Source organism: Gobius niger, assembly GCF_951799975.1.
Source record: "Gobius niger genome assembly, chromosome: 20".
In the NCBI taxonomy this organism is placed as follows: Eukaryota; Metazoa; Chordata; class Actinopteri; order Gobiiformes; family Gobiidae; genus Gobius; species Gobius niger.
Genome location: NC_136871.1, coordinates 14,531,632 through 14,557,085, shown reverse-complemented (window position 1 = coordinate 14,557,085; position 25,454 = coordinate 14,531,632). Strand labels below are relative to the sequence as shown.

Here is a 25,454-nt window from a genome sequence, read left to right as displayed (position 1 = left end):
TGACAGTGCGTTGTTCAAATCATAACAACGCCGCCCAAGAAGTGACTTCCTGCTTCAATCCAGCACGGCAAAATAAAAGCACACAGCTCGTCTCATTGATTAGTTCAGCAGATATTTGCAACATTACAAGAATATAATTAAATACACACATTTTAAGTGTTTTGCCTGTTAATAGTTAGGCAGAAAGAAAGTTGAACTAATGAATAAGATGGTGCTTTTATTTTGGAGTGCTGGTTCAAAACGGGAAGTCATTTCTTGGGCGGCATTGTTATGATTTGAAGTTATGCAGTCAATTAGATTGTCATGTTTACATACTTTATATTCCTATTTGCACTGTATGACTTAATCATATTTTGTCTTGTACTTTTCTGTTCCATTACCTGAAATGAAAGAAACGAAAAAATGAAGTTTCAACGGCATGGTAAGGTCTGGTCACTTAAAGGTGCATTCTGGAACTTTTTATGTGAAATAATAAAAGTTTTCTGAGTGTGTATTTGACCTTTTTGTGACCAAGCGACTGCATGGGTGGTAAGCCTGAAGCCTTTATTATCCATCACAGTGGCCTTAGGTTTCTGGTTGGTTTTCACTGCTGACGGACCCTCTCACCAGAAAACCTACAAAACAACTGATCCTGGACAGTGTTCATTTCATCGACTAAAATCGTTGGTCATAATTTTAGTCAAAGTAAAATTTTGGCTGACTAAAACTAAATTAAATGCTAAAATGATGAGACTGAAACTATGACTAAATAAAAATGAAAAGAGACTAAAATTCTCCAAACTTCCAATGATATCATTTCTATTCTTTGCCAGATGTGCTTGTTCATGTGGGAGAAGCTCCATGAAGCAGAGGATTAAACATGAATATAGTAAATGTTATAAATGCAAAGTTGACTAAATTTAAATGTATTGACTAAAATGGAACAGAATTACTTGACTAAATCTTGACTGAAATTAAATGAAAAAAACTTCAACAATAAAAAAGCATTAACAATAACGTTGAAAACAAGGATGAAAACAAAAACAAACAACAAAAAGTAACAAAAACGTGACAAAAAAGTTACAAATCAGAGCAAAAACACGACAAAAGAGTAACAAAAAAAGCAATGAAAAAGCTAGAAAAAACAAAAACATGACATACTAATACACAACAAAAAAGTGACATAAGAACGTCAAAAGAGCGACAAAAAAACCTGGCGAAAGCAACACAAACCTTAAAGAATGTGACAAAAACGCAGTGCCAACGTGACAAAAACGTTAAAATCACTTTTGTAGGTCTTAGCTTTCAAATGAAGTTGCAGTGCACTGTAGCTTGTAGATTTGGGTAAAGCCTAAGTGTTGAAAATGTGTTCGGTTCAGGCGGGGGTTAAAAGAAGTTGTCATGTCGTAGAGGGTACCATGATCAAAAGTAAAGTAGCCTCCCGTAACGCCAAAGAGTCACAAGATTTTTGTTTTTGTTGGCATAAACAGTTCCATAAAGCACCTTTAAGTTGTATTCAACTCATGATTTTCCTGTGGCTCAATTTAGCCTTGTTTTTGTCTTGATTTAGTGTTTTCAAGCCTTGTTTTTACGTTTCATTCACAAGTAATATGGCAATGATCCACTTGATGTCAGTCCCAGGTAAGAGGGCGTGGCTTCTGTAATTGCTCTGTAACACTCCTTCACTTTTGTCCTTATCCTGCAAGTGAGCTCTTCAATCACAATCTTCTGAAAGCGTATTAAGCGTTTTTGCTCAAAAGAGAAATCACTATAGGACTCTCACCCCCCCTTGTCCCATTGGCCGAGGGCGGCTTTGGCTTTTGCTCTGCCTAAGCTGGTTAACGTGCCTCATAGCATCAGCAGTCTTCAGAATATATCCTGGTTTGCTCGTGACGCTCCAGTGATGACCCCGCTTGACCTTTGCCGTCTGCTCTATCCTCACGTGAGCTCCCCTGACCTCCTTAACAGGTTCCCCACCCTGGCCGAGTATGCGTGCCCCCCCACAGAGAGGTTATTAGCCCCCATGAGCGAGGCAGCAGAGCATGTGACCTGTCACTTAATCCTGTAGGGCCGCTTCATAACTTGTCATAACCCCGGGGCGAAATGTGCTGAGCGAGGGGAAGCCGCAGGGTAATGTGATTTAGTGGCACTTTGGTTTATGAGCGTTCCTGCTGAAATTATAGAGTCCAATATTGGCTACTAAAAACGGCGCATTAAAGTCATGTTTTCAGCTTTTGATGGTGTGTTATGTCATCAAATATTTTGGACATTTCTCTCCATAGTTTAGAGTTTGCGGCGAGGAATTGAGAGTAAAGGAATTTCAATGCTCAGCACATTTTATAAAATTGACAAAAAAGAATTGAGATTGTTTTTCCCAACATCTGTGGTTCTCAAGTGATGGGGTGGGACGCAAAACAGAGTCATGTAATGATTTCTAGTGGGTAGCAACAAACCCATATTTTGTTAACCTTTTACTCGCTGCCTGAACTGAGTGCATTTCCTCCAGTTTGGCTTTACCCAAATCTAAGACTTACCAAAGTGATCATAACTTTTTTGTCACACCGTCACACGTTTCTGTCACTTTTTGTGGCTTTTTTGTTGGTTGTTCATCGCTTTTCATCATTGCTTTTTTGTTGTGTTTTCGGCATGTTTTTGTCACTTCTTTTGCTGCGTCTTCATCCATGTTTTCGTCACTATTTTGATGTTTTTTTCTGTTGTTGAACTTTTAGATTTGGGTGAAGCCAAACAGGAGAAAAAAATCCACGGTGGGGGTTAAGAAGTATAAATTAACACAACTCTGTGAGAACCTATTGTAATTTGACATTAATGTGATAGTCTGGAAGTCTAAATGTATTACACATTTTATAAAATGTGCTAAATCAACCACCTGGTCTTGCATTTTGATCTAAACTAAGTAATAATATATACAGTACATATTATTTTTTGTGAAGTCCCTCCTTTCTCGGCAACTAATCAGAGTCTAGCATCCTCCCGCTTTGACCAATGAGACGAGCTTTTCCTGTGGACCAGCCTGTCAGGTCCAATCAGAAGGGGAGGGGGAGGAGCTTGATTGTTTACTTTTGAAAATTCTGTTTCTGCTCTCCTCATTTTGCAAAGAGGGGCTTTCTCGTTGAAGAGGGGAAGAATTTGATTGTTTACTTTCCAATTTCACCCTCCTCACTTTGCAAACTTACAGACAATCACTTTAAATACTACATATGAAAGGGTCAAACCTATATTTTTTTACTAGTTTTAAATTCATATTTCAATTCAGGTCACGGCTTGCCATTAAGTTGCCGCACTACACTGTTGGATTATAGAAATCCGAGTTGCACCAGAATAAGTGTACAACAGAATTCAAATCACTATTTCAGGGTAATCTTTTGCTATTATAAAGATTCTGCATGCAAGGGAGTCAGTTGAACATGCTTGAACAGGACAGACTCTTTACTTTGCAGAGTCTGCTCGGTAGGGGCCTTTACACGGTGCACTGTACATTATGAAGTAAAGACAACCGCGCAGTCATGTGAAGCTTGTTCTTTTAGGGCTGAGCACAGAAGAGCTCTTTGTTTATGTAGTGGAGTGTCATCTGGACGTGCCTCACTGAGGTCTGCCTACAGCTGGTGTGAAGGAGCACAAGACCGAGTGGGACAGCTGGATCCCAAAACTCCCCTCTGTCTGCCTCTGTCCCGCCTGTGGAAGCTACACGTGTGCGCGACCTCCCATGCTGCCTGGATAATATGGCGAGGGACGCTGTAAGACAAAACAAGATCACATAGAGGAAAAGACACAGCAAGAAAAAAGCTGTGAAAAAGAAGGTTTAAGATGAAAAAGGGGGACGAGACCAAGGGAGACGTATATTACATGGGAAGGCTATAAACACCAGCTAGTCATTCATGGGAAAGAAGAGCTTATTACGACCCGCAGTGGGTGTGACACCTTCTAAAGACTGGTTAGGCGGCTTTATGGCTCCAGGACAAACTCGTCTGTCAACAGAGGGGTGAGAAAACACTGCAGAGCCTTCACGTGCAAAAGAGAGGATTGATGTATTAGTAACAAGCCATCACTGTGAATAATTATTACCTTTTGTTCAGTCTTAAAAAGGGAGTGGAGTTTACACCCCACACACAGACTGATAAACCTGTTCAATGTAATATTGTGTATCCTGTTGTGTTGTTTGCTGTATAATAGTATAACAATAGTATGATAGTAATAGTGCAATCGTGATCAGGATTGCTTCAATTTATCGTTTACTGTTATGTTAAGCTAATAGAGATTTTAAAATGTAAAATACTCAATTATTCTGACACGAACAATGCTTCTAGTTGTGACGCAGCAACGATATGCTCCCAGGCTCTCTTCTCTAGTTTTGAATCTTGCTTTGGATAATGTTATTCTATAGACCTTATTTGCTAGATGCAAACAAAATGGTGAACTGTGCAAATGTTATTGAACAGTAGTACATTACGTCACAGCACAGCACGGTTATAGGGACAGAAGGGCGCCTAAAGAGAAATAACATGATCGTAAACAGGACACATACCTACTTTTCTACCCCTAGCCCTGACAATAGCCAGGAAACCCTTTAGTATTTCTTGGCGATATTACGGAAACAGGGCAGCACAATTATCTCTTGTTATCTCGGGTTATAAGTAACTGTGCTGCAGTAAAGCGCACCCAGTTTAATTTAGAACACTGAATCATACAGTTTGTAATTTTACTCGTCATACTGATATATGAAAATGTTGGGCTCTGTTATTATGTTACTGTAAAAGCTGTAGCTTGTAATAAAGCTATTATTCAAATGGATACAAACTGATTTTCTTTAATTCAAACAGATGCCATTATACAAATCACTAAGAACCAGCTTAACAACATTGTTACTATATATTACATGCTTTTCTGAAAAAAAAAACAACGCTCTTAAAAATGACAGAAAAGTGTATTTACAACGTCAACATTTACAAACAGTGTCTCTCATTCGAGCCAGTGGTAGCACCAGTCCATGATTTCCAGCATGGATGAAGGAGCCATTCAGACACATGGGGCCTTGTTCCTGCAGCGACAGTTGTGGCAGTGATTGTGACAAATGTCTGTAATACTCTGATGGTGGGATTTGGCTTAAATCGAAGTACTAACAAGAACAAGCACAAGGCTTTTCCAGAGGAGTAGCCATCTTTGGGCTCATTTTACAAAGATATCCTTCATTTCTTTGACAAGGCTTAGGAATCCTTGTATAATCCTTCATAGTTCCAGGGTTGAAGCAGATGTGTGTTGTTTGTTCATAGCGGCTTGGTAAAGGGGTTCTGGTTCAAATCTTGTAAAAAGAAAAAAGTACTTTCCTTTGGCTTTTGGTGGATCAAAACTGAATGCCACCTTGGAACACTGTAGTTTCTTTTGAGCTTAATGGCAACGAAAACTTCATTAATCTGTTTGAAATTCCACTGGAAGTCGTTTCCTTCATGTCCTTGGCCAGAAAAACCGGTAAGTGCAGTCTAAGGCACGTGATAAGAGTCAGGCGGGGAATGTGCACAGGGCTAGACAATAGTTCCTGGTTTGGAGCCTTCGTGCCAGTAAATCTCCTCGGGCGGATCCATGCCGGGGTGCATTTGGTGGCTCATATGCGTTTCCAAATGGCTGACGTCTACGTAGGACCTGAAGTAGACACAGGATTAAAACACATTAGGCATATGTTCACGTGAGGGCGTCTGGAGGCAGGAGTAGAGAATGAATTAACCCTGGGTTGGACTGTGATAATCCACATTTGTGTCGATTCAAACATGGTGGGGGGCTGTTCACAATCGTTTTTGATTGACTGGTTTCATGAGAATTCAAAGGCGCTTCAATGTGTCCTTGACTCGCCACACACTATTAAGAACTGAATGGTATTTTGTTCTAATGGGATTAACAACAGATCACATTGTTTGGTGAGTAAGCAGCCCCCAAAGTCAAACCCAGGTTTACACATTCTAACTCAGTTCAACCTCATACAAATGTAAGGTGCTAAAATGTTAAAAGGTCACATGGTCCCTCCGCCACACCAGTGCACTCCACCATCACAAAACACCCAGAGAAACAAAGCACACAATCAGCAGGAGGAGAAGAAGTAGTGATTCTTGTGGTCTCACATCCCCATCACCATGACAACCCCTGTGGGCTTTTAACCGTCTCACCCTTTGGATTTTTATTGGGGGTATGTGTAATTTTCCTGGTCAGTGGCATAGGGAGCGCCACAGCCCCTCGCTAAGGGCTCAGCGGGGCGTGCCATCCTATCACAGCTCGGCCACTCAAACTCTGTGGGGCATCTGTGATATAAGAGAGGGTCAGAAAGCTGAACGGGAGCGAGGGAGAACAAGAGGTTTCGAGCAAAGCAGACACCTCTGGTTCAAAATATGCCACCTGTAAGTGAAAGAAGGGGGCATATTGTTTAGAGAAGAAGAAAATAAATTGTGTTTTTACCCTGTAAAATTGTTTGCAACAAAGGACCAGAGTTAAACCATCTATGGGGGGTTCTTTGCCAAAGCTAACGGAGAGTATCTTCAACCTGACCAACTCCAAGCTGGTCCCACATACTTTTAAAGCCCAAACGTTCGCATCTTTTAGCCAGGTTTTTAGCTGGACTGAGCCCAAAATGCCTGACGGTTCTCCTTTATGAAGCCATGCACTTTATCACACAAGTCAAGCAGCTCAAAAATGCACTTCAAAACACTGAGCAAGCAGATGGCGGAGGAAGCAAACACAGCGGCCTCGACAAGAGCTGTTTACTTACTAGGAGCTACCTTTGGGATAGAGCCCCTGAGTGAGTGTGTGCCCTGGGGAGGAGGTCTGGCGGACTGCACAGTGGGACAGAGAAGGGAAAGCAGCAGCAGAAGAAGGAGGAGGAGGAGGAGGAGAAGGACTAGCAGGGAAGTAAGCACAACGCCTCCGCCCATCAGGGCTGTAGAAGGGACCCTTTGACAGCTGAGAAGGGCCAGATCTAGAAGAAAAGCAGGGGCCACGCTGACATTGAGAGGACCAATGTGCACATTCATTGGACATTCTACGGAAACACTGTATCCTGCAATCCTTCACATTATCAAACAGTCACTCTGAAACCTCCTTAACTCTCAATAAAGTTGCATTTATAAACAGAAAAGCTCATAGAAGCTTATTTTTTGTCAATAGCCGCTCATTGCAGTTAATTAAAAGCAGCGCTTAGCATGAGGGATAAGGAGGATCAAGGAGTGGCTTATTGGATAAACCTCACCTGCTGTGGGCTGGGTGGCTGTAGGGGACTGAGTTGTACGTGTAGGACTGCGGCGCATGCATAGGCAGTTCGCACTCCATCATACTTCCAGACATGTGGCCATGCCAGTTCCCTGTGGAGGAGACTGTGGGACAGAAGCAAGATGAGGGTCAGTGGCCTATGCATGTCAACGTTGGAGGCTGAGGCCATATTACACTGTTTTTCCTTTTTTGCAAAGTAATGAGAAAAAGACCGCAGAACCTCATTACGTCCACTACAGACTAATTAATGGAAGCAACAATACAGTGTACTATGCAAATACCCGCTGAGCACTTTATTTGGCACAAAGCAAAATTATGATCGCGAGTCCCACTTCAAATTCTGGTGTACGTTATAACAGCAGAACTTGTGTTGCACTGACCTGATGAATAGGCGATGCTCCGGTTGCTGTGGCAGTATGGGGCGGGCATGGTCTGGTAGCCGAGGCTCTGCTGGGAGCCTCTGTCGTAGTCGTAGCTGTACATGGGCTGTTTCTGCACCGTGTTGCGCTGGTACCAGTCTCTCAGATGCCCCGCCACGACGGCTTTCTTCACGTTCTTCATGTGATCCTCGTTTGTCCGAGGTGCCGCCGGGCGATTCCTGGGTGGTCGCAACGTGGCGTAGAGGTTGTGCATACTGTCCACCTCATCATTGCCATAGTAACCGTGCATGTCGCTGTTGTGGTAGCCCGTAGAGTTTGGGTGGTATGAGTTAACACTGTAATGACCCTCCGTCTCGTTGTCATACATGTATGTGCCGTTGCAGTAAGGCTCGGGGTCTGCGTAGGAGGGATATCCTGTGACGTAGTAGGCGGTGGTGGTGGGCCGGGCCCTGGGCTGGTAAGCGTGGCTGCGCGTGTCGGGCTGAGCCAGATTGGGCATGCTGCCGGAGTTGGCGTACAGGTCTCTTTTGTGGCGACCGCGAGCCCTGCGGCGGGGGTTGTGGTGGTTGTGTGTGTGGGGGCCGGGGACGCTGTACTCCACACTGGACTGGCTGGTGTAGGACGAGACGTCATCGAGGACCTCAGTGCTGTTGCTGCGCCGGGCCGGGCTGATGACGAAGGTGGGCGCCGGAGGATCAGGCTCTGTCAGGTACTGAGACTGCGACTCCAGACTGCCACTGCGCTGTCGGAAGTGCTGGGATGGTTCCTCGGATCTGAAATCAAAACAAAAGCGCACATTGGGACTGTGATGTGAAAAGTGCTCTACATTTACCATGCTACTTCTATTTTCCTCACGTGGCAACTCAAACCTGAAACTGTCAGATCTCAACCCAAACAGTGAAAGAACAATCAAAGCTTGCATCAGTTTTCCAGAGGAAGGAAAGAGGACCGGAGGGCCGTACCTGAGCTGCGTGCTGCTGTAGGCGTTGCGGGTGAGCAGGGGGGTGGGGGGCATGCTGCGAGCGTCACGTGGCTGTCTGGAGGGCTGCTTGTATGGACTGGTGTAGCTTGATAAGGTGTCAGAATTTGAGTAGTAGTCCTGGCCATATCTGAAAAGCAGATAAGAAATGTATTCACAGTCTCGTCCCTTATCAACAATTTGCCCTCATTTTAACAAAGGGAGAAAACCAACACCTCTGAAGCTGCATCTGAGTCATCATTAACACCTGGCTGAGAGTCATTTCATACCCTGTGTAGCATTTTGTTCATGGGCCAGCTCTCTTGCACTCAACCTATACGCCACATCACTTCTGCAGCAGTAGCATTTTCAAACACTCTGCCGAGTCACTTCTCTGCTTTCCTATTTTCTTGTAGCTTGCAGCGACATGTTCTTCCCCATCTATTTTTGAGGCCTCTGCGTTTTGGCTGATAAGGGGGAGATTGCTGGAGAGGCAGGGGAGAGAAGAGCGAGGCGACTGGCAGGAATGTGGCTCTGGGTTTATTCTACAGGTCTGTACTGGCTCCAGGCTTGCGGCTTCCAGCAAAACAACCCACGAGGAGGCTGAGTCAACAACTATGCGAGTCCCGTACCTGCTGTCTGCCTGCTGTTCATTGGCTGAGGATCTCCTGTCTTTGCTGTAGTGGATGTCCAGCGTGTCGGCATGGTGCGGCCGCGGGGAGTACTGCACGGATCTTGACCTCTGTCTCTGGGAACCAAGCTCGTCGTCTGTGCCAACGAAGCATGCACGGTTAGAAACCTGAGCTGAATTTAGATAACTTTCAACATGTTATTGAACTGCATCGTACACACCATCATCAAGAGTGAGGCTGTCCGATAAAGAGCTGAGGTCTGAAATGTTTACATCATCTGTGTAAAAGAAAAAGAAAAGAAAATTAGACAAGAATTTCACACAGACAATTAGTTGAAAAATGGTCCTTTGCTGTACCTGCTAATATAAGAGACGCTCGCTGTGTGGGCATCTTCCCTTTCTTCATCCTGTAATTATTAATTTCCTTCTCAATCTCCTCCAGCTTCCTCATTGAATCTAAAAAGTTGTTCTTTCTCTTCCTCTTGACTGTTTTACACAAATCAGCTTCGTTGGATAATTTCAGAGCGGCTTCTACAATCTTCTGTTGGAGGGCAAATCTGCTCTCTAGATTCCGTAAGTGTGGGTCCTGCAAAGAAAAACAGCAATAAGTCAGTTTTAGTAAACGTAGTTTCCTTGAAAGACACACATCCTGATCACATGGACAAACGTTTTGTCGAGATTCTTAAGCCATGCCATTAAAAAAATCTCTTAAAGCCTTAATTTTGCCTACTAACATTGCTCTAATACAGCGATATCCAAACTTTTTTCACTGAGGGCCACACACAGGGCCAATTAAAAGTGGGCCACAGTGGGCCCGCGGGCCGTAGTTTGGACACCTCTGCTCTAATAGAACACTACTAGTTAAAATTATTATTACAAAATCTTGATTTAATGACAAACCTGTCTTGCACCCTGAATGTTATAAGCCTTGTGTACATCTAGAGTCATTTCACAACAAAGCATAATGAAACCAAGCTAACCTCATCATAGGGGAAAAGGTCATCCAACTTGAAGGCTGTCCCAACACGCCTTCGGACTTGAGGAGCTTTTTCCCCGGCTGCTAAAGGATATTCGTTAGGCAATTTTCCCGTAAGCTCCTGCAAACAACAACGGGGTGAGTCTGCGGGCTAAAAATAACTCCAAAATGTTGAAAGGAGGACACTCACAGCTTCTCGCATACAGATCTTCTTCAGCTCCTCCAGCTTCTGCGTCAGTGCTTCTTGAAGATTCTTCTCTTTCTTCTTGAGCTCAGCCACCTTCTCTTTCTTCTGCTCCTCGTTGACTTCGGAGTCGGCGGAACCTGAAAGACACGCACCTGTGATTACCTTCAAATATTGCAATAAATCATCACCTGCCAATTTGCTCCGGCCCAGAAGTCATTAAAAGCTGATTAAGTCTGCGCACCGGCTGAAATGAGGCTGCCGTTGCTGGCCATAATGAGCCTGTCTTTGCTTTCCATTTTGGAGAGCTTAGTGATGCGTGGAGCGTGGATTTCGGTAAGGTCCACTGCGATGTCACCAGTGCTTCGAGCTGTAGTCATCATCGCCTGCAGACGAAGGACAGAAAAAATGAATACAAATGAGTGGGTTTTATTTTAGAGGCTGCTCCATTTGCATTCTCATTCTCCTCCTCTCTCATTAATCACTGTGGGCTCTATTCCTGGATGAGCAGTGACGGATCTTTTGAAGAATTAATTAGTCAGTACTTTTTAAGCAGGACAAACACGCAACGCAGCTTTACATGTTAGTAGCATGTACGATGAAAGGATTTACATTGCACATTAAAAAGAATACTCACTTTGCTTTGCCTTCTGTCCAGGTAAAACTGGTGCTGACTGATGGCCATCGCCCAGATGGTCTTAATCAGAGAATGGCTGGCGTACCATGAGTGAATAACCAGCCCAGCTTGTCCAAGTGTTCGTTTGGTGACAGTTCTTCTGCACATGTAAGAAAAGAGCTATTATTATTATTACTACAGCTACAAACATTAGATTGGAACACATTTTCAAGGGATGCATCTGTTTGTCTAAAAATATTATGTTTAGTCACAAGTCATGTTTAGCAGCATCCAGATCAAATGTGTATGTAATTAAACTTGTGGTAGTTTAAAAATAGCACGCACAAGTGTGATCAAACTCATTATAACCAGGCAGGGATATTTAATGGCAGCCCGTTCTGGCTACAACTGCCACATAAAAGGAACAGTGCAGCACTTTTGACAAATGAAACACTAAAGGGGTCTATCCTACGTGTACTTACAACAACTTTGTTTATTTGTGGACTTGCTTTAACATGGATATTAGAAGAAATTCACTAAAATCGCATCTGAACTATGTCCTGAGAGACTAAGGCTGTAAAATCCAATGAGCTTACAACAGGAGAGCAGGAAAGAGTCATTTAAAAGACACGGTTAAAGGCATTAACACAGCAGCAGCAGATGCCCTTCACCAAGAACAAGGTGTAGGATAAGGACGTCTGACAATATCAGCAGCACTTGAACCAGTCTTAGGGAACAAACTGCAAATAGCGTTGCCTTCACTGACCTGTGCGGGTCGTTCACCTCCACTGCAAACTTCTTCTCGCGGAAATACAAATTCTCCAACTGCTTCCACTGGTACAGCTGCAGAGAAGAAGCACAGTTTGTTAAAGAGACTGAGCACACAAGCCTTCACTGAGCTATTGTTTTACATGTGTGTACAGCGTCACTCAACAAACAGTAACACAACCAACAGAGACAACAGATGACAGAGACGCTCACGTGAAGGGCACATCCCACAAAAAAATAGCTTAAAATTACTCTGATTTCTCCACAGTTGGATAGGGCTGAATGATTTTGGAAAAATAAATAATTGTGATTGCGAAATCTTACAGTTAAGATCATTAACATTTGAGGGAACACTAACACAGAAATTGCCAAAAATAGGGCTAGCAAGTTTTATTTTACATTGAAAGCCCCTGACTGAAAGGTTTAATGTTTGAAAGCCTAAATCATTTTTGTCTTACCATCATGCGAAAATTGGTGACCATTCAAAATTGTGTTTTTCATAACATTACAATGAATCTATAAGTCTCAGTGATGAATGCACCTGAGGCAGTATTCTCGCCACGTTCGCCACGCAACACAACACAACAGCTGATATGGTAAACGTGTTCAGTGAGGCACACAGTCAGGTGCGAGTTGAGACAAGCACACTTTTTCTGCTGCTGAAAACTGCACGAAGAATAATGGTAACATAAGCATCGCACCAGCCTCTGTCCCTGAGCTTTGAGCGGAGACTGGAGTACTCTGTCAAAATGAAACATCTGCTCAGCTTACACATAACTCAAGCCACCACTTCTTCCATTCATTCATTCTCACAGCTCAAGTGCCGCTCTCAACAATAAAAAACCCATGCTTGATTTGTAAGAAGTGCCATATTCCTACCTGATCTTAGTCCAAATATATTAAATGTAGATACACAAAACTACTGTATGTGGTATCAGAACACAGAAACACCATACAAGATTACTGTATTTGCGTTTGTAGAAAAGGCTTACAAAGGATTGTCAAAAATACATGACAAAGCTTACCGTATAAGCTCCTTTTTTGTGCCCTTTTCTTATCAAATCCCAGCTGAATTGTCCTGCCTCCTTTGACTCTGGAGTTTCCCACAGGGCTAGAGCTTCCCTGAACAATACTCTCTCTTGTCTGTTCTCAGGAGCGAGATAGGTGTTGCAAGAGTTTCAGCTGGGGCAGGCCACGCCCCCTGCTCTGACATCACTGCTTCCTCACTCACTCTCCCTCCAAGAGCCTGAGTATCTCTCCTCCTCCCACACCTAGCATTTCCTACCAAGACTGGATAAACTGGTCGGTTCTAAGTATGTTTAAAATACAACAAGCTGGTATCCAAAAAGAGTAGGTCACTGGCTAATCAACTACTTTGATGTGTGTCAGCCAGGTACTGTAAACATCACACAAAGCAGCCTGTGTTCTATGCTGAGGCTGTCTCCCCTGCCAGGGCAAACATGTGAGGAATCTGTTACTACGGTCTAATCATTGAAAGGATATTCGCCCTCTTCGTCATGTACCTTAGCCTAAGAGAACTGCTACACTAGATGGCTGCTCATTGTGTCAGATTTAGTTTCTGACAATACTGCCTGCCTGGTATAATTTAAGAACTCTATGATCACAGAAAATAATTAAACAAACTTTATAAACAAAGGACGCCAGAGCTAGTCGGAGTCGTGAATTTCAAAAGAGAAGAGCCACTCCACATTTGAATAGTCCGAGACTTAGTCCACACACCTTCACTGGAATCCTGCGCACTCTGCACCTGAGTGTCACAGCACAAGGATGAAACTAATGGAGTGACTGAGAATGAAGCCAACTATGTGAAGGATGTGACACACCTCGGATGACACCACCAGACTCAGGTTTCTTTAAATGAAAGTGAAGTGCTCCTAAGAATCCTCAAGAGTGGTCAGACAGGATTTCTTACGCTCAGCTTCACAGTTAAGAGCGTAACCAAACTATGCATCCATATAACACTGTGACAGCATTTGAATTCTGTGATAGATCAATTACAGAGTGTTATTTGTCATGATGTATTGTAGTTATGCACTTTGATCTGCCTATAAATTAAGATGGGTTTGTAATGCAAAGTGGTCTGTTTGTATCTACTATCAGAATGTATCGCATAGAAGTTAGTGTCTATGGAGTACTTAGTGTTTACAGTGGTCTTGTTTTATCTCATGTCTCATTAAGACAGGTGGGAGCAGAACAGAATGCCTGTGGTTTCGCTTAAGACCCGCCTGTTCAGACAGACCCCAGGCCCAGGGCTCGTGGTCTACGCATTAAATGTACTGTGCTTTGATGAAAATGTGTCAAAGGATTGACTCATACATGTTTGAAAAAGATCCAGCCTTGCTCCTCTCTAACACGCTACACACTGGCCTGCGCTGGTTTGAACAGGATACTTTCACATAGTAATTCTATCTTCTATCATTGGTCTAACAAGCCAAAGCTGACAGTTTGTAACAATAATGAACATGTGATTAATTTGAAATGGGCTCATCATTTCTGAGAACCTGCATGTGGTCTTACAGTGTTCCATTACACTGGGAGACACCTCTCTAGAGATGGATTTAATCAAAAGGAATCACCATCTGCCTGGAAACCGTTGCGCAGCAAATAAAATAAATTGTTTTCTACATAAAATAAGAAAGAACATGCTCCCAGTTATGACATTAGTCCACTCAATTGACTCAACATGCTGAACATTTTAAATGACTCATCTTTGTGATCATTATAAGTGAATGAAGTTGCGTAAACTTAAAATACTTCCTCCTCTTCTGACATCACAGTCAATTAAAATGACTCAGAATCCAAGCAAACAAATTCTAATAAAAATGAAGGAGGGATTTAATCCAACTTGAACCAGAAGTGTTTGCTCTGCTTTTACACTGTAGTACACAGACCACTTTGGTATCTCAAGAGCAAGGCTGTTTGAAGCCTCTGGTGCCTCTCTTTTCATGTTTGATGAAAAATGTAAACCCACAAATTGTACAAGTGACAGCTGTTATAGTGTTAGGCTTTATATGAGTCCGAATGAAGACAGTGACACATGATTTGTTCAAATTTTCCAGGACGGACCCTTCAGATCTCCCTATATTTACATCAATAACCATCGATAATTAATGCAGACTGTGCATACAATTTGTACATTTAAAGTTTTAATTGATAAATGGTGAAGGGGCCAGGATGAGTCCAACCAGGCAAAAAGATATGTCAGCATGCACTATAGTTTCCCAGCAATATCTGTAGCATGTTGTTGTCTGACCTTTTGCTCAGAAATGAAATAACACACTTTTCACTGATGGGCCCTTCCTGCACCCCAACATTCTTGTGCCCCACACCACCCACCCAGCTGGCCCCGTGCCAGGCCCTGTCCCAGAGGCCCACAGCCTCCCACTGGGCTCCATAATTACACTTTAAACTGGAGAAGCAGGAGACGTGCTGAGGCTGTGGCCACTAATACTGGAGCAGCACTCCCTGCTCTGTCAACAGGGCACTGCCATAGTGTAACAACAGTCCTGGTCGGTATTAGGCACACAGGGTCAAACAGTGCACACACCATGCAAATCTACAGATCAGACTTATTAAGAAGATGGAGACATGCTGTATGGAAACACAAAAAAGAGCTTCAGGTGCCAATTTTAAGCCTTCAAGTCAACCCTAATTTGTGAAAAAGTGTTGGTCGGTCTCAGTTTCACAACATCTGTTCACTAAATGAAATCTTCAGTTCTCCACAGCTACTGTTGGTTTCAGACAACATCTTGTGTTTTTGCTGCCTGTAGCTTTAACCACATGCTTGACATAGTGACAATACCAGAAATGTCCCCCACCACCAGTCTTGCTCCTGCTGCCATGTGTACCAGGTTTTAAATTACAGCTATTTATAGTCGGAAATAAACAATTAGTTCAAACAATTTCTTTTTTCCCTTGCAATATGACTTTTTGTTTTATTGATCCAATATTAGACAGGATTGTTTTTTTTTACTTGCATCACTCAGGATTTATAAAAGTCCTACCTTTCTTGGTTTGAGCTTGTCCTGTAAGTCGTACTGGCCAATGCCTTTGTAGCTGACTCCAAGCCACCACGGGATCCCTTGCTTATCCTGTATGGAAGCACACAGCAAGACTCATTACAAGGCACTTTATTGGAGCTTTTTTACCAACACAATTACCCCATTAGGCTCACAGCAGTGGCATCACAAGAAGAGATCAAATAGAGTGACGGTTTTAAAATATCTGACAGCTGTTTGATCTCCTCAGACATCTTAATTGAATATGTCTGAGCAAATTCTATAGATGTGCTCGAGGAATTAGATGCAGCTTAAACTAAAGATCTGTTGATTTGATTTTGTCTTTGAGATCGTCTTCCTTCACACCTGGCAAATAAATGACTCTTTAAGTGTCCTGCGTGACCTATAATGTGTTGTGCTCGATTTGCATCTAACTAAAGACTTATCCTGTAATCCTTGAGGGTAGAATAGACTGGATAACTGCCTTAATAAGTGATTCTCCTTCTGTGAGTCTAATATCAGCCCTGCTTTGTCATTTAAGGTAACTTAAATCAGAATTAAAAAAAAAAAAGAAAAGTTCAAGTCACTGCATTTTGATTGGCAGCGCAGTTACCTTCACAGAATAGTAATGGACTCCATACGTGGGCAGTGACTCCACGAGCGCCAAATACCTTCAGAGAAAACACAACACGTTCAGAGAATACACAACAGGAGTGGAGTCATTTAGCGCTTGATCACTGTCCTACACAGTTGTGCAGGAGACAGAGCGGGCTTTAAGCTACAGCCAGTGAGAGCCACAGTCAACGTGACACCGATCGAACACATTCAGGGTCATGACACAGTCCATTGATCAACCCAAGGGCACACATCATCCGTGAGTAAAAGCCCCACCGTTAGAGCGCGCAACCTCACTGGATGGCTTGGTTAATGACACATGCCAGACATGCTTGATAAGAGCTGCCCAGTCACGTAATGGATTAAAAAGTGGAGCAGAGAAATCACTCCTAAAGCTTCCAACTTACTTGACAATAGCTGTTCCTCTGGTCAGACCTTTCAGTTTCTTATAGTGTTCAATGACCCGGTCCTCACTGCAAAAGGACAGATAACAATTTTAATTTATACCAGCATTCGCCACTGTAGCTGCTAAGACTCATTCGTTGACAAAATCTGTGCGTTCATGCAGAAAAAGATGCTTTCATGCACCTCCCGCCCTAATCATTACTGCTAATGGTGCAGTCAGAGACCACACTCAGGCTTAACAGAGACAACGGAGCGGACCTGCACATGAGCAAACTCTTCCTAGAATAACAATCAATTTCATTTAGATATTACAATGTGTGCAGTTGCATCAGAGCCCCACATGACCGTTCTGCCTGAAGGAGAGGACACAGCATTAGTGTAGCAACACTACAGGGCTGTCCGCACAGCTCTACTGGGCTAAGGGAACATAGCAATGCAGCTGTGCATCAGCAAAATACAGCTCTAACTATCACAAGTCACTGTGCTGTGCCCTTCAGACTCAGAGCTGTGACTGGCGCATGAACAGAAACTAAACATTTCTTTAGTAATGCCTGGGGAAGAGCAGAAATACCAAAATGTCTCATGCCAAGACGTCCCTCATGTGTAGAGTAAAGAGTCTAAAGACAACGTACCAGTAGGTGAGAGATGGGTGCTCCCTCAGGACTCTTGTGGGTAAGACTGGGAGCTGCTTTAAGTCAGTCCTAGTAGCGTCACAGCTAAAAATAAACACACAAACGGTGAAAACTCATGGTTTGTCACTATTCACTATTCTATTCTATCAAACCGTTTTGAGTGAGAAACAATCCGTCGCATTTCAAGGCCACAACTTTTCATGTACCGATTTGCTTTGATCAAATCTATGGGCAGGTGTCTTCTTCCCGCTTCATCATTGCACGCGAATGTAAATATTGTGCTTCTAACACTGGAGATAATATCCCCCCACCTGTACTGTATGCACTACAATGTGTTTCAGATTGTATCTCAAAGGCAGCGTGTAATAAATCTTCTGAAAAAACCCTGCAGTGTCTAGATATTGTTCTCATCTTATCTGTAAAAACCCACACTGCTGCCAACTTGAATTCATTTATGTCATGCCAAACTCCATTTAGAAAGCCCCATGCAGAGGCTTAAAGACTTGACATCAGAACAGCCTGTTTGGCACAGAAATAACTGCAGAAATCCCCCTTGACATAACTCTTGTCTTTGGATTAGACTGAATTCATCTTCATAGCAAAAAAAAAACAACCCTCCCAGATAGCATCAAACACAAATGCAGCCAAAGATGGAGTGTTCACTTATGGAATATCATAAATACTAAAAAGGCGGCGCTATCTTCAGTCTTGTCTGACACAGCCAAGGACTTTGATAGTGGACGGAAGGGGAGGGGGAACACACGGTCCAGCTGGATGAAAAGACCTCTGATTTGGATAGCCTGAGTCCACTGTGTTCAGAGCAGACGAAGGAAAAAAAAAACTCGATTCACATGCACTTGGCACTTGGCAGCTGGTGCCTTGCGCTGAGAGGCATTGTACCAGTCCCAGCGCTGTTACCAAACAGTCAGTGGCCCCTCACACACAAATTCAGGTTAGATCCTTGCCCCATTTTCACCGAGCACATGCAGTTTGACATGTTTGTACTGTGGTTTGGCCCTGTCTTTATAAAACTCTATATCACTTAGGGTAGTAGTCGCACGTATACAGTGGCATCAGGTACAGGGAGCAGCACAGGCAACAATATTTGTGAAGTATTCTGTGTGCAGAGGGAAAAAGGGTTCGGTTCACAGGCTTGCCTCAATGTACCTTTAAAAGACAGGCATCGGTACAGTATCTAATACGGACAGCACAAATATGACTTCCTATCTGGCACTGTAATAGACCACTCATAAACAAGTATAAGAAGTTGCATGATGTTTCAGTGGACGTGAGGGTGAACTTTTTCGTTAAGAACTTAAATTCAGAACCATCGAAACAATTGTGCAGCGTTGAACAAGTGCAATTCTGACCTCCAGTGAATTGGCTGTTAGAGTAATGAAAAGAAACAGGCGCTGAAATGCTGGAGCAGGCCCATAATGATGGAGTTATGTGAAGCAGCTAACTGAACAAAAAACAAGACTGAGCTTCTTCAAGGGCAGGGGTACTTGAATCGCTCCTCCTTGTTGTAGTAGCTGCGTTTCTCGGCTTGACTGGGTTCTGCTGCCATGGCACTTTAACGCGTGTTTGACGGCACATGTATAGGTTTTATGGGAAGCCGGGGGCCTGGCGTTGTCGAGGTGATCTACTCTGCCGCCACTGCTCCGTCAGCGATCTGGAATTCATTACCGAGCGTGTTATCTCCCCGCAGCAGCAGCAGCAGCAGGCAGCGTGGGGGAGACTCGTAGCCCGGCCCTAGCCACTGTGGGAGAGATAATACTCATGTGTCAGCTCTTCCATTGGGCTGACGTGTGGTGGCACAATGAGAGAGCCTGTTGCTGTGAATGGACCGCTAACTACTGACTACACCTGCAAATAGAAGCACAGGGCTAAAAGTGTCTGGATGTGATATTATTATGGCTACAATTAGGTCTTGTGTTATATTGTGATAATCTGGTAGAATTACAGTAACTACAGCTTAACGTTGTTAGTTCTGGATGGATGATTATAGCTGCTTGTGGTGGTACCAAAATGGCCATGGGAAATCTTCATGCCATACCAGAGTTACTTTCTAACTTGTGTGGACATATCTCGAAGCAAAGTATTATTTTTGCGTCGAAAAATATCAATATCATTGGTATTAAACAAAAACGCCTGGACGGATTCCCAGGACAGTGGTTCTATTTTGATTGTAGATTGTAGATTGCCACAGCTCAGTTACTTTGGGGAATCCTTAAACACCTGACCGCATGTACCAAAGTCACACATCACTTTTTTGAGGCAACAATCCAAACTGACGTAATGCATTGGTTTTACATAGCTCTTTTCTGGACACTCAATGACGCTTTACATTGCATTATTCAGTCTCTCCATACTTGGTGGTGGTAAAGCTTCTATTGTAGCCACTGCTGCCCCGACAGTAGACTGACGGAAGCGAGCCTACTAGTCTGCGCCATTGGCCCCTCCAACCACCACCAATCACTCACTCACACACGCACTACATTCACCCAGGCTTCCTTGCATGGTCTCCCATATAGTAACCCTACCAACCAAGCCCTACCGTGCTTAGCTCCTGAGATCTGACGGGATCGGGCTGAGCAAAGGCGGAATGGCCAATCTTGACACAATGACGGTAAATACGCCAAGAGCTAACACCCAAGCAATCCTGCAGTAACTCCCTGACCTTAAAATTGTAATAACTTGCACCATTCAGCTTCGACTGGTCAGCACGTACAATCTGAACAGTCAGTACTTCTTTGAACAATAGTAACCTTCTTTGGACCTCATAGGGAGTGGAGTACACCATGGAACCTGATGGAGCATTAATTCGGTGCACAGCGGGAGGGCGGCCCACGCGAACAGAACTACACCACTACAGTGTCTTCTCCTGACGCCAGGTTGTCTGCCATTGGACGGCTCAGGTTCATCCCTCCCACAGGCAGCTGGTGGTCTCCCTGACTCCTCCACAGCTAATCTCTCTGCTTCGGGGCCTTTTAGGTGATACAGAGCAAGGCAGACACTTTTATATTATATGTTTTATGAGGGGATCTACTGGACCGCTCCACTCAGGAAACTAATAGAAATGGCTTTGAAAAAAAATGATGCACTGTATCTTATGGGTAACTACTAAAAGTGTCCTATTTAACTAGTCAAATTGTTTCACACAAACAAAGAAAAACTATCATCATGCAATTCTGCAACCAGGACACTGATATTGTGATTTATTTTAACAATAACGGGACAAACAATGGACACGCTTTAATCATTTCTCACTGATTCAGATAAGCCAGCTGCTTGCCTTGTGTTGCTTTGTGCTTGTACCGTACTTCAACAAAGTTAGGACAAAGTTCAGCCTATCCCCACTCCCACTTGGGCTCAAAGTTCAGGCTCTGCGCTTGAAGCTGAAGTGGCTCTAAATCAAAGTAGCGAGGCATAAAACTGTACTGTACGCTATAATGAATAATCATCAGCAGCATTTATCAGGCCACTTGCGCTTGTACAAACAGGGCCAGGTAATGAGCTCCGCATAGAAAGAAAAAAGTCTTTGCTTACTTTGCAGAGGAACAAAAGCAGCGGTTTGACAAGGGGTTAAACTGCATTTTCAGCATTGTATGTGTGGCTGCATGCATTCAAACCCTGCAAATCTTTGTGTGAGCATAATAGACAGGGCTCTATAGAGGCAGCGCAGCGGGATAGCACAGGTTCTGCAGCACAGGACTCGCTTGGCCACCCGCTCACCTCCAGTTGTGTTTGCCGAACACAGCCAATGCCCTCAGAAATACGGCTGGGAAAAAAAACACAAACTACACAACCTTATCAGGAGGTTAAGCTGGTAAGAGCAAGCCCCCCTATGACAACAGCACCTCATGTAGTAGCAAGTTATGAAGGTTTTGGACTAAAAAAACTCCCACTCGTATCAACAGAACAAACACAGTGCCCTTGTCACAACATTGGACCTTTTGGAGGAAGTTTAGCTCACGCCAGACAGAGATACCTTTGTAACTTTTCTCTGTAGAGAGGAGTGCTAAAGCCGAGGGTTAGTTCAATGTCACAAGAACAGCAGAAAGTGGATTATTAACCGACAAATCAAAATCTGTGCAGAACAAGTTTATGATTAACTCACTTTCATTTACTGATTCACAAGCAAAAGAAAGTGACAGTCAATGATCGGCCGATAAATCAGAGTAGACAACGAATTACTTAAAAGTGCATGTTGTTCATAATGTGTAGGTACTTTTTGATATCATTCAGAAAATCGATATCTAAAAACCCACAAGACAAGATGTTTCTCACTCAAAACATAAAATAATCATGATATGTACAATGTTTATCTATCTCTAAGTTATACTTTTGTTAAAAAAAAAATCACATGTGCAATCATCAACTATGCTTTTTTTAAATTATTTTTTTTACAATAATTATATATTTAAAATCAATACGTTGTGTTAAAACGACATATATTCTTACCTTGAGTAGTCTCCCTTCGCCTCCTGTTATGCAAAAAGACGTGAGTAAAGCGTTAGACAATTTTAACTCTTTTTTACTACAAACTCCATCATTCTAACCTAGTTGCAAGTCCCCCAATGAGCATCCGTTACATTAAAGGCTTATTTTAGCAGTAATTTTTGTATATTTCACTTTTAGTTAAAACGGTATGTTTCCGTAACAAACACTACAAAGAGAAAATCCCACGGGACAACTGAGCGTCTTCATTCACGTTTCGGTTAGTGAAAGAATCCGTGCAGACCCTGCGACAAAAATCCTTCTTACCTGCAGTGCAAATGCGGCTAATTTGAAGACATTTTCGCTTTCCACCTCGATGGTCTCCTACAGAGTACAAGGGCAAACATGGAAAGCTTTTAAAAGACGCACATTCAAAGAGCAGGCTGTCCCAAACACTTGACTCGAGCAAATCTGCCCCGTCCCGTACCTCGGTCCCACAGTTACCGACTGAACCACTGCGTTTACTTGTCGAGCGCCTTAAAACAACGCAAAAAGTGGCTCTAACTTTGTTTGTGGGCAACCAAAGAACGAAGGCCTTTGTGAAAAGGGGTTAAAGTTCCACCACGGTGCAATAAAACACTGAAACTGCCGCTCTGATGAAGGTCGTACCCCCGCTGAAAAATGGTGCGGTCCAAAAGCAGGTTCAACAGTCTCCGTATCCCAGGGAGACCAGCCTGCGCTACGGCGCGAAAAAAAAAACTGCACAGCAACGTTTACGTGCTGCACTCACGTGCACCCGGGACAGTGGGAACACCAGAGACTTTAACTACTCGCTAAGAATATCCCTCGCGTTTTAGTGCTGAATTCGCAAAATAGTTAGAATTGTAAGCGATTTGTAAGCAAAATATGTTTGCTCACAAATACAGAAGGCTACGTACTAAAAGAAAATCACCTAACGCTGCCTATGAGTCTGCAACTGCTACAAGTGCAATTATCAGTAAGCGATTGAACATTTACGTTTTAGAAATGTTAGAAATGTAGAAGTATTCAGTATCTCTATATCCACAGTTCATAACCGTTTATTAAATCAAACTCCCACATTCTTGAGTGAGAACGATTGAAATTCAGTGCCTTGGTCCGTGTGAGTTTGCTGTTGTACCAGAGTCCTTGAATGCCTCCCTCAATTAAACGGTACAGTCATAACATGTGAATAGTTCACTAACTATGATGCGTGGTCTGTGAGTAAAGATGACTTTGTAGCAAACAAACATTTGAAAAGCTTTGACTCATAAGGATGAACGCCAGTTGTACAAGAAAAGGATAGCCTAACACGCCTACTACGTCTTATCAACATAATAAATGAGGCTGTAATGGTCACCTTGAATTTTGTTTTGATGTAGAAACACACTGCACACTGAAACTTGTACTTACGTTATAGACTAAAGATTTGGCATTTAAGAAGAATAGTTCCACAGTGTTGTTCTCTTTCAGGTAGGTTATCCTCTCAATGTAAAATCTGTAAACAAATTGTAAGATATTAAGTGACAGGTACGGCTCTTTGCGTTTACTCAAAATTATCAGTGAGTTTTTAATGAAATAAGTGTGTCAAGCGGTTCATAGATGACACAGCCTACATGCACACGGTAGCCAGTTACTGCCATCTGCTGGTGATAAACACAACATCGCGCTCCAAACCAAAAAAAAAGAAAAAGAAAAAACAAACAAAACACAAATAGACTGACCTTACAAGGAACTTAAGCTCCAAATTACAGGATGTCTTGGAGAAAGCATGATCTAGGACTTTACGATCCAGCTGGAGCCAGTTCCTTTGGCCCCTGAACAGAGAGCAAAGTGATTCGACTGATAATATTAATCTTGTTTTGGCTTTTAATAAAATGAAAGCGTTTATTGATGTACTTACGTGTCATCTATAAAGCATAGCCCAAAGTACTCTTTTTCCTTAAGGTTGAAATGGGATGAAACCAAATCTAACAGGTCACGGGATAACAGCTTTGGCTACAAGGATCACAAAGAGAGAGAGAAAATTATTGATTTAGTCTTTCAAGTCTTTCAAAGAGCCCTTTATGAAGTACCTGAACTAGAAGATCAAGTTTTCTGTCATCGAGGAGCTGAATCTGACACTGACGTCCTTCTGTCATCTGCAAAATTTAAACAGCACATCAGTTATTACGTTAATAACCATTACTTTATTTGATTATTATTACATTACAATTGATCTGAGAGCATCATGGAGGCCAATTTGATGGAAAGTAAAGGCACCATGCTGACCACCCATACAACCATTGGTCACTAAAAGATGAAATACGTTCTAAAAGTTGTTATTAGTGCATATTTGACCTTTCAGTGACCCAGCGACAATATATGTGGTTAGCATGGTGCCTTTCCTTTCCATCCGTCCTCTAGGACCCTCAATAATCCACAAATATCAATTTTCTTAATGCATAAAAAGTTCCATAATGCACCTTTAAAGGGTCAAAAACCAATACAGAAATACCGTTGAGGCACAGCAATTCAACAATTCAAAACAAATGTTTATTTTATCAGGATTTACAGATCGTCACACTACAGCCAATACTGTTGTGAAAAGTCTAAATGCAGGATCGTTAATCAAAGCCATCAGGCAAAAGGGATCCTACACTTTAATTATCAAAGTTGATGAAGCACATTGTCTGCAGTCAGTGTGCAGAATGTTAAACAAGAACAAAAGATGTCCTCCTTTTTAACTGAGCACTTCCTCTTTCGCTGTCCAAACACCGTATTGTCTTTTGCACATTTCATTCCTCTGCACCACTGCCACTATTTCTACACAGTATTCTGCAGCGCTGATTGAACCCAACAAGACAATGCGCTGCCCGGCACAGAGTTTAATTGAATTTTCAAGCTATTGTTACAGACAAATGGACCTAAGCAATAGCCACTGTTATCCAAGAACAAGACGGAAAAGATGCGCACAGATTTAAAGGGGGGAAAAAAGTAACAATACAGTGTTCACTTCAAATTTTGTATCAACCTCAAGAAAGATTAAAAAGGCACATCACTAAAACCTGAAATATGTGTTGACAACAGCCGTTTATCATTATTTTTCCCTCTCTCTTCCATACCGAGAGTTTCTTTTTGATACATTTAAAATATGGCCAGGACACTAAATAATCTGGAAGCTTTCTTGAGTCCTCTTTATGCGTTGGTCTTTGCGATAACTGGGTCTGAATTCATTAATTACTTAAACAGGGGTACTGCAACAGGCTGTCTCTCAAATGACACCCGCTGGGAATAGACTCTTTGATGTTGAATTAAACATGAGTGGGCCATGATTTTACATTGTAATTTCACCTGCAGTCATGCTTACTTCATAATGTTTTGAGGCAAATGATTTTTGCTTTTTAATAAGTCTCACACCTAAAAACACAAACACTTTCATAATTTTTTTGCTGGTCAGCTTCTAATTAGCTTCAAAAACTGTTCCAAGATGCAAGAAACTTTACATAGGCTACTTACGTTAGCCACATAGCATAATTGCCTCACTCATTTTTCCACTGTTTTTGGAAAACATGAAAAAAAATACAT

The 25,454-nt window shown here is 42.7% G+C and overlaps 1 protein-coding gene across 6 annotated transcripts in view; it reads right to left on the bottom strand.

Moving 5' to 3' along the window:
* Positions 1-4,801: 4,801 nt before the first annotated feature.
* The window catches only part of frmd4ba (FERM domain containing 4Ba), a 41,012-nt gene continuing 20,359 nt past the window's right edge, over positions 4,802-25,454 (bottom strand). For 3 of the 6 annotated variants that reach the window (XM_079578542.1, XM_079578541.1, XM_079578537.1), the window contains 23 exons: positions 23,963-24,028; positions 23,791-23,885; positions 23,612-23,704; positions 23,301-23,385; positions 22,197-22,253; positions 21,894-21,916; positions 17,430-17,513; positions 16,800-16,865; positions 16,391-16,448; positions 15,784-15,870; positions 11,757-11,833; positions 11,012-11,150; positions 10,619-10,760; positions 10,381-10,514; positions 10,195-10,311; positions 9,572-9,800; positions 9,436-9,492; positions 9,216-9,351; positions 8,588-8,734; positions 7,626-8,398; positions 7,226-7,349; positions 6,749-6,955; positions 4,802-5,634 (listed from right to left, as the gene is read on the bottom strand). In XM_079578542.1, coding sequence (XP_079434668.1) covers position 5,634; positions 6,749-6,955; positions 7,226-7,349; positions 7,626-8,398; positions 8,588-8,734; positions 9,216-9,351; positions 9,436-9,492; positions 9,572-9,800; positions 10,195-10,311; positions 10,381-10,514; positions 10,619-10,760; positions 11,012-11,150; positions 11,757-11,833; positions 15,784-15,870; positions 16,391-16,448; positions 16,800-16,865; positions 17,430-17,513; positions 21,894-21,916; positions 22,197-22,253; positions 23,301-23,385; positions 23,612-23,704; positions 23,791-23,885; positions 23,963-24,028 — 2,997 coding nt within the window. In that variant the 3' untranslated portion in view covers positions 4,802-5,633. Of the gene's footprint in view, positions 5,635-6,748; positions 6,956-7,225; positions 7,350-7,625; positions 8,399-8,587; positions 8,735-9,215; positions 9,352-9,435; positions 9,493-9,571; positions 9,801-10,194; positions 10,312-10,380; positions 10,515-10,618; positions 10,761-11,011; positions 11,151-11,756; positions 11,834-15,783; positions 15,871-16,390; positions 16,449-16,799; positions 16,866-17,429; positions 17,514-21,893; positions 21,917-22,173; positions 22,254-23,300; positions 23,386-23,611; positions 23,705-23,790; positions 23,886-23,962; positions 24,029-25,454 lie in introns of all 6 variants that reach the window. The other 3 variants (XM_079578539.1, XM_079578538.1, XM_079578540.1) reach the window with 3 other exon arrangements.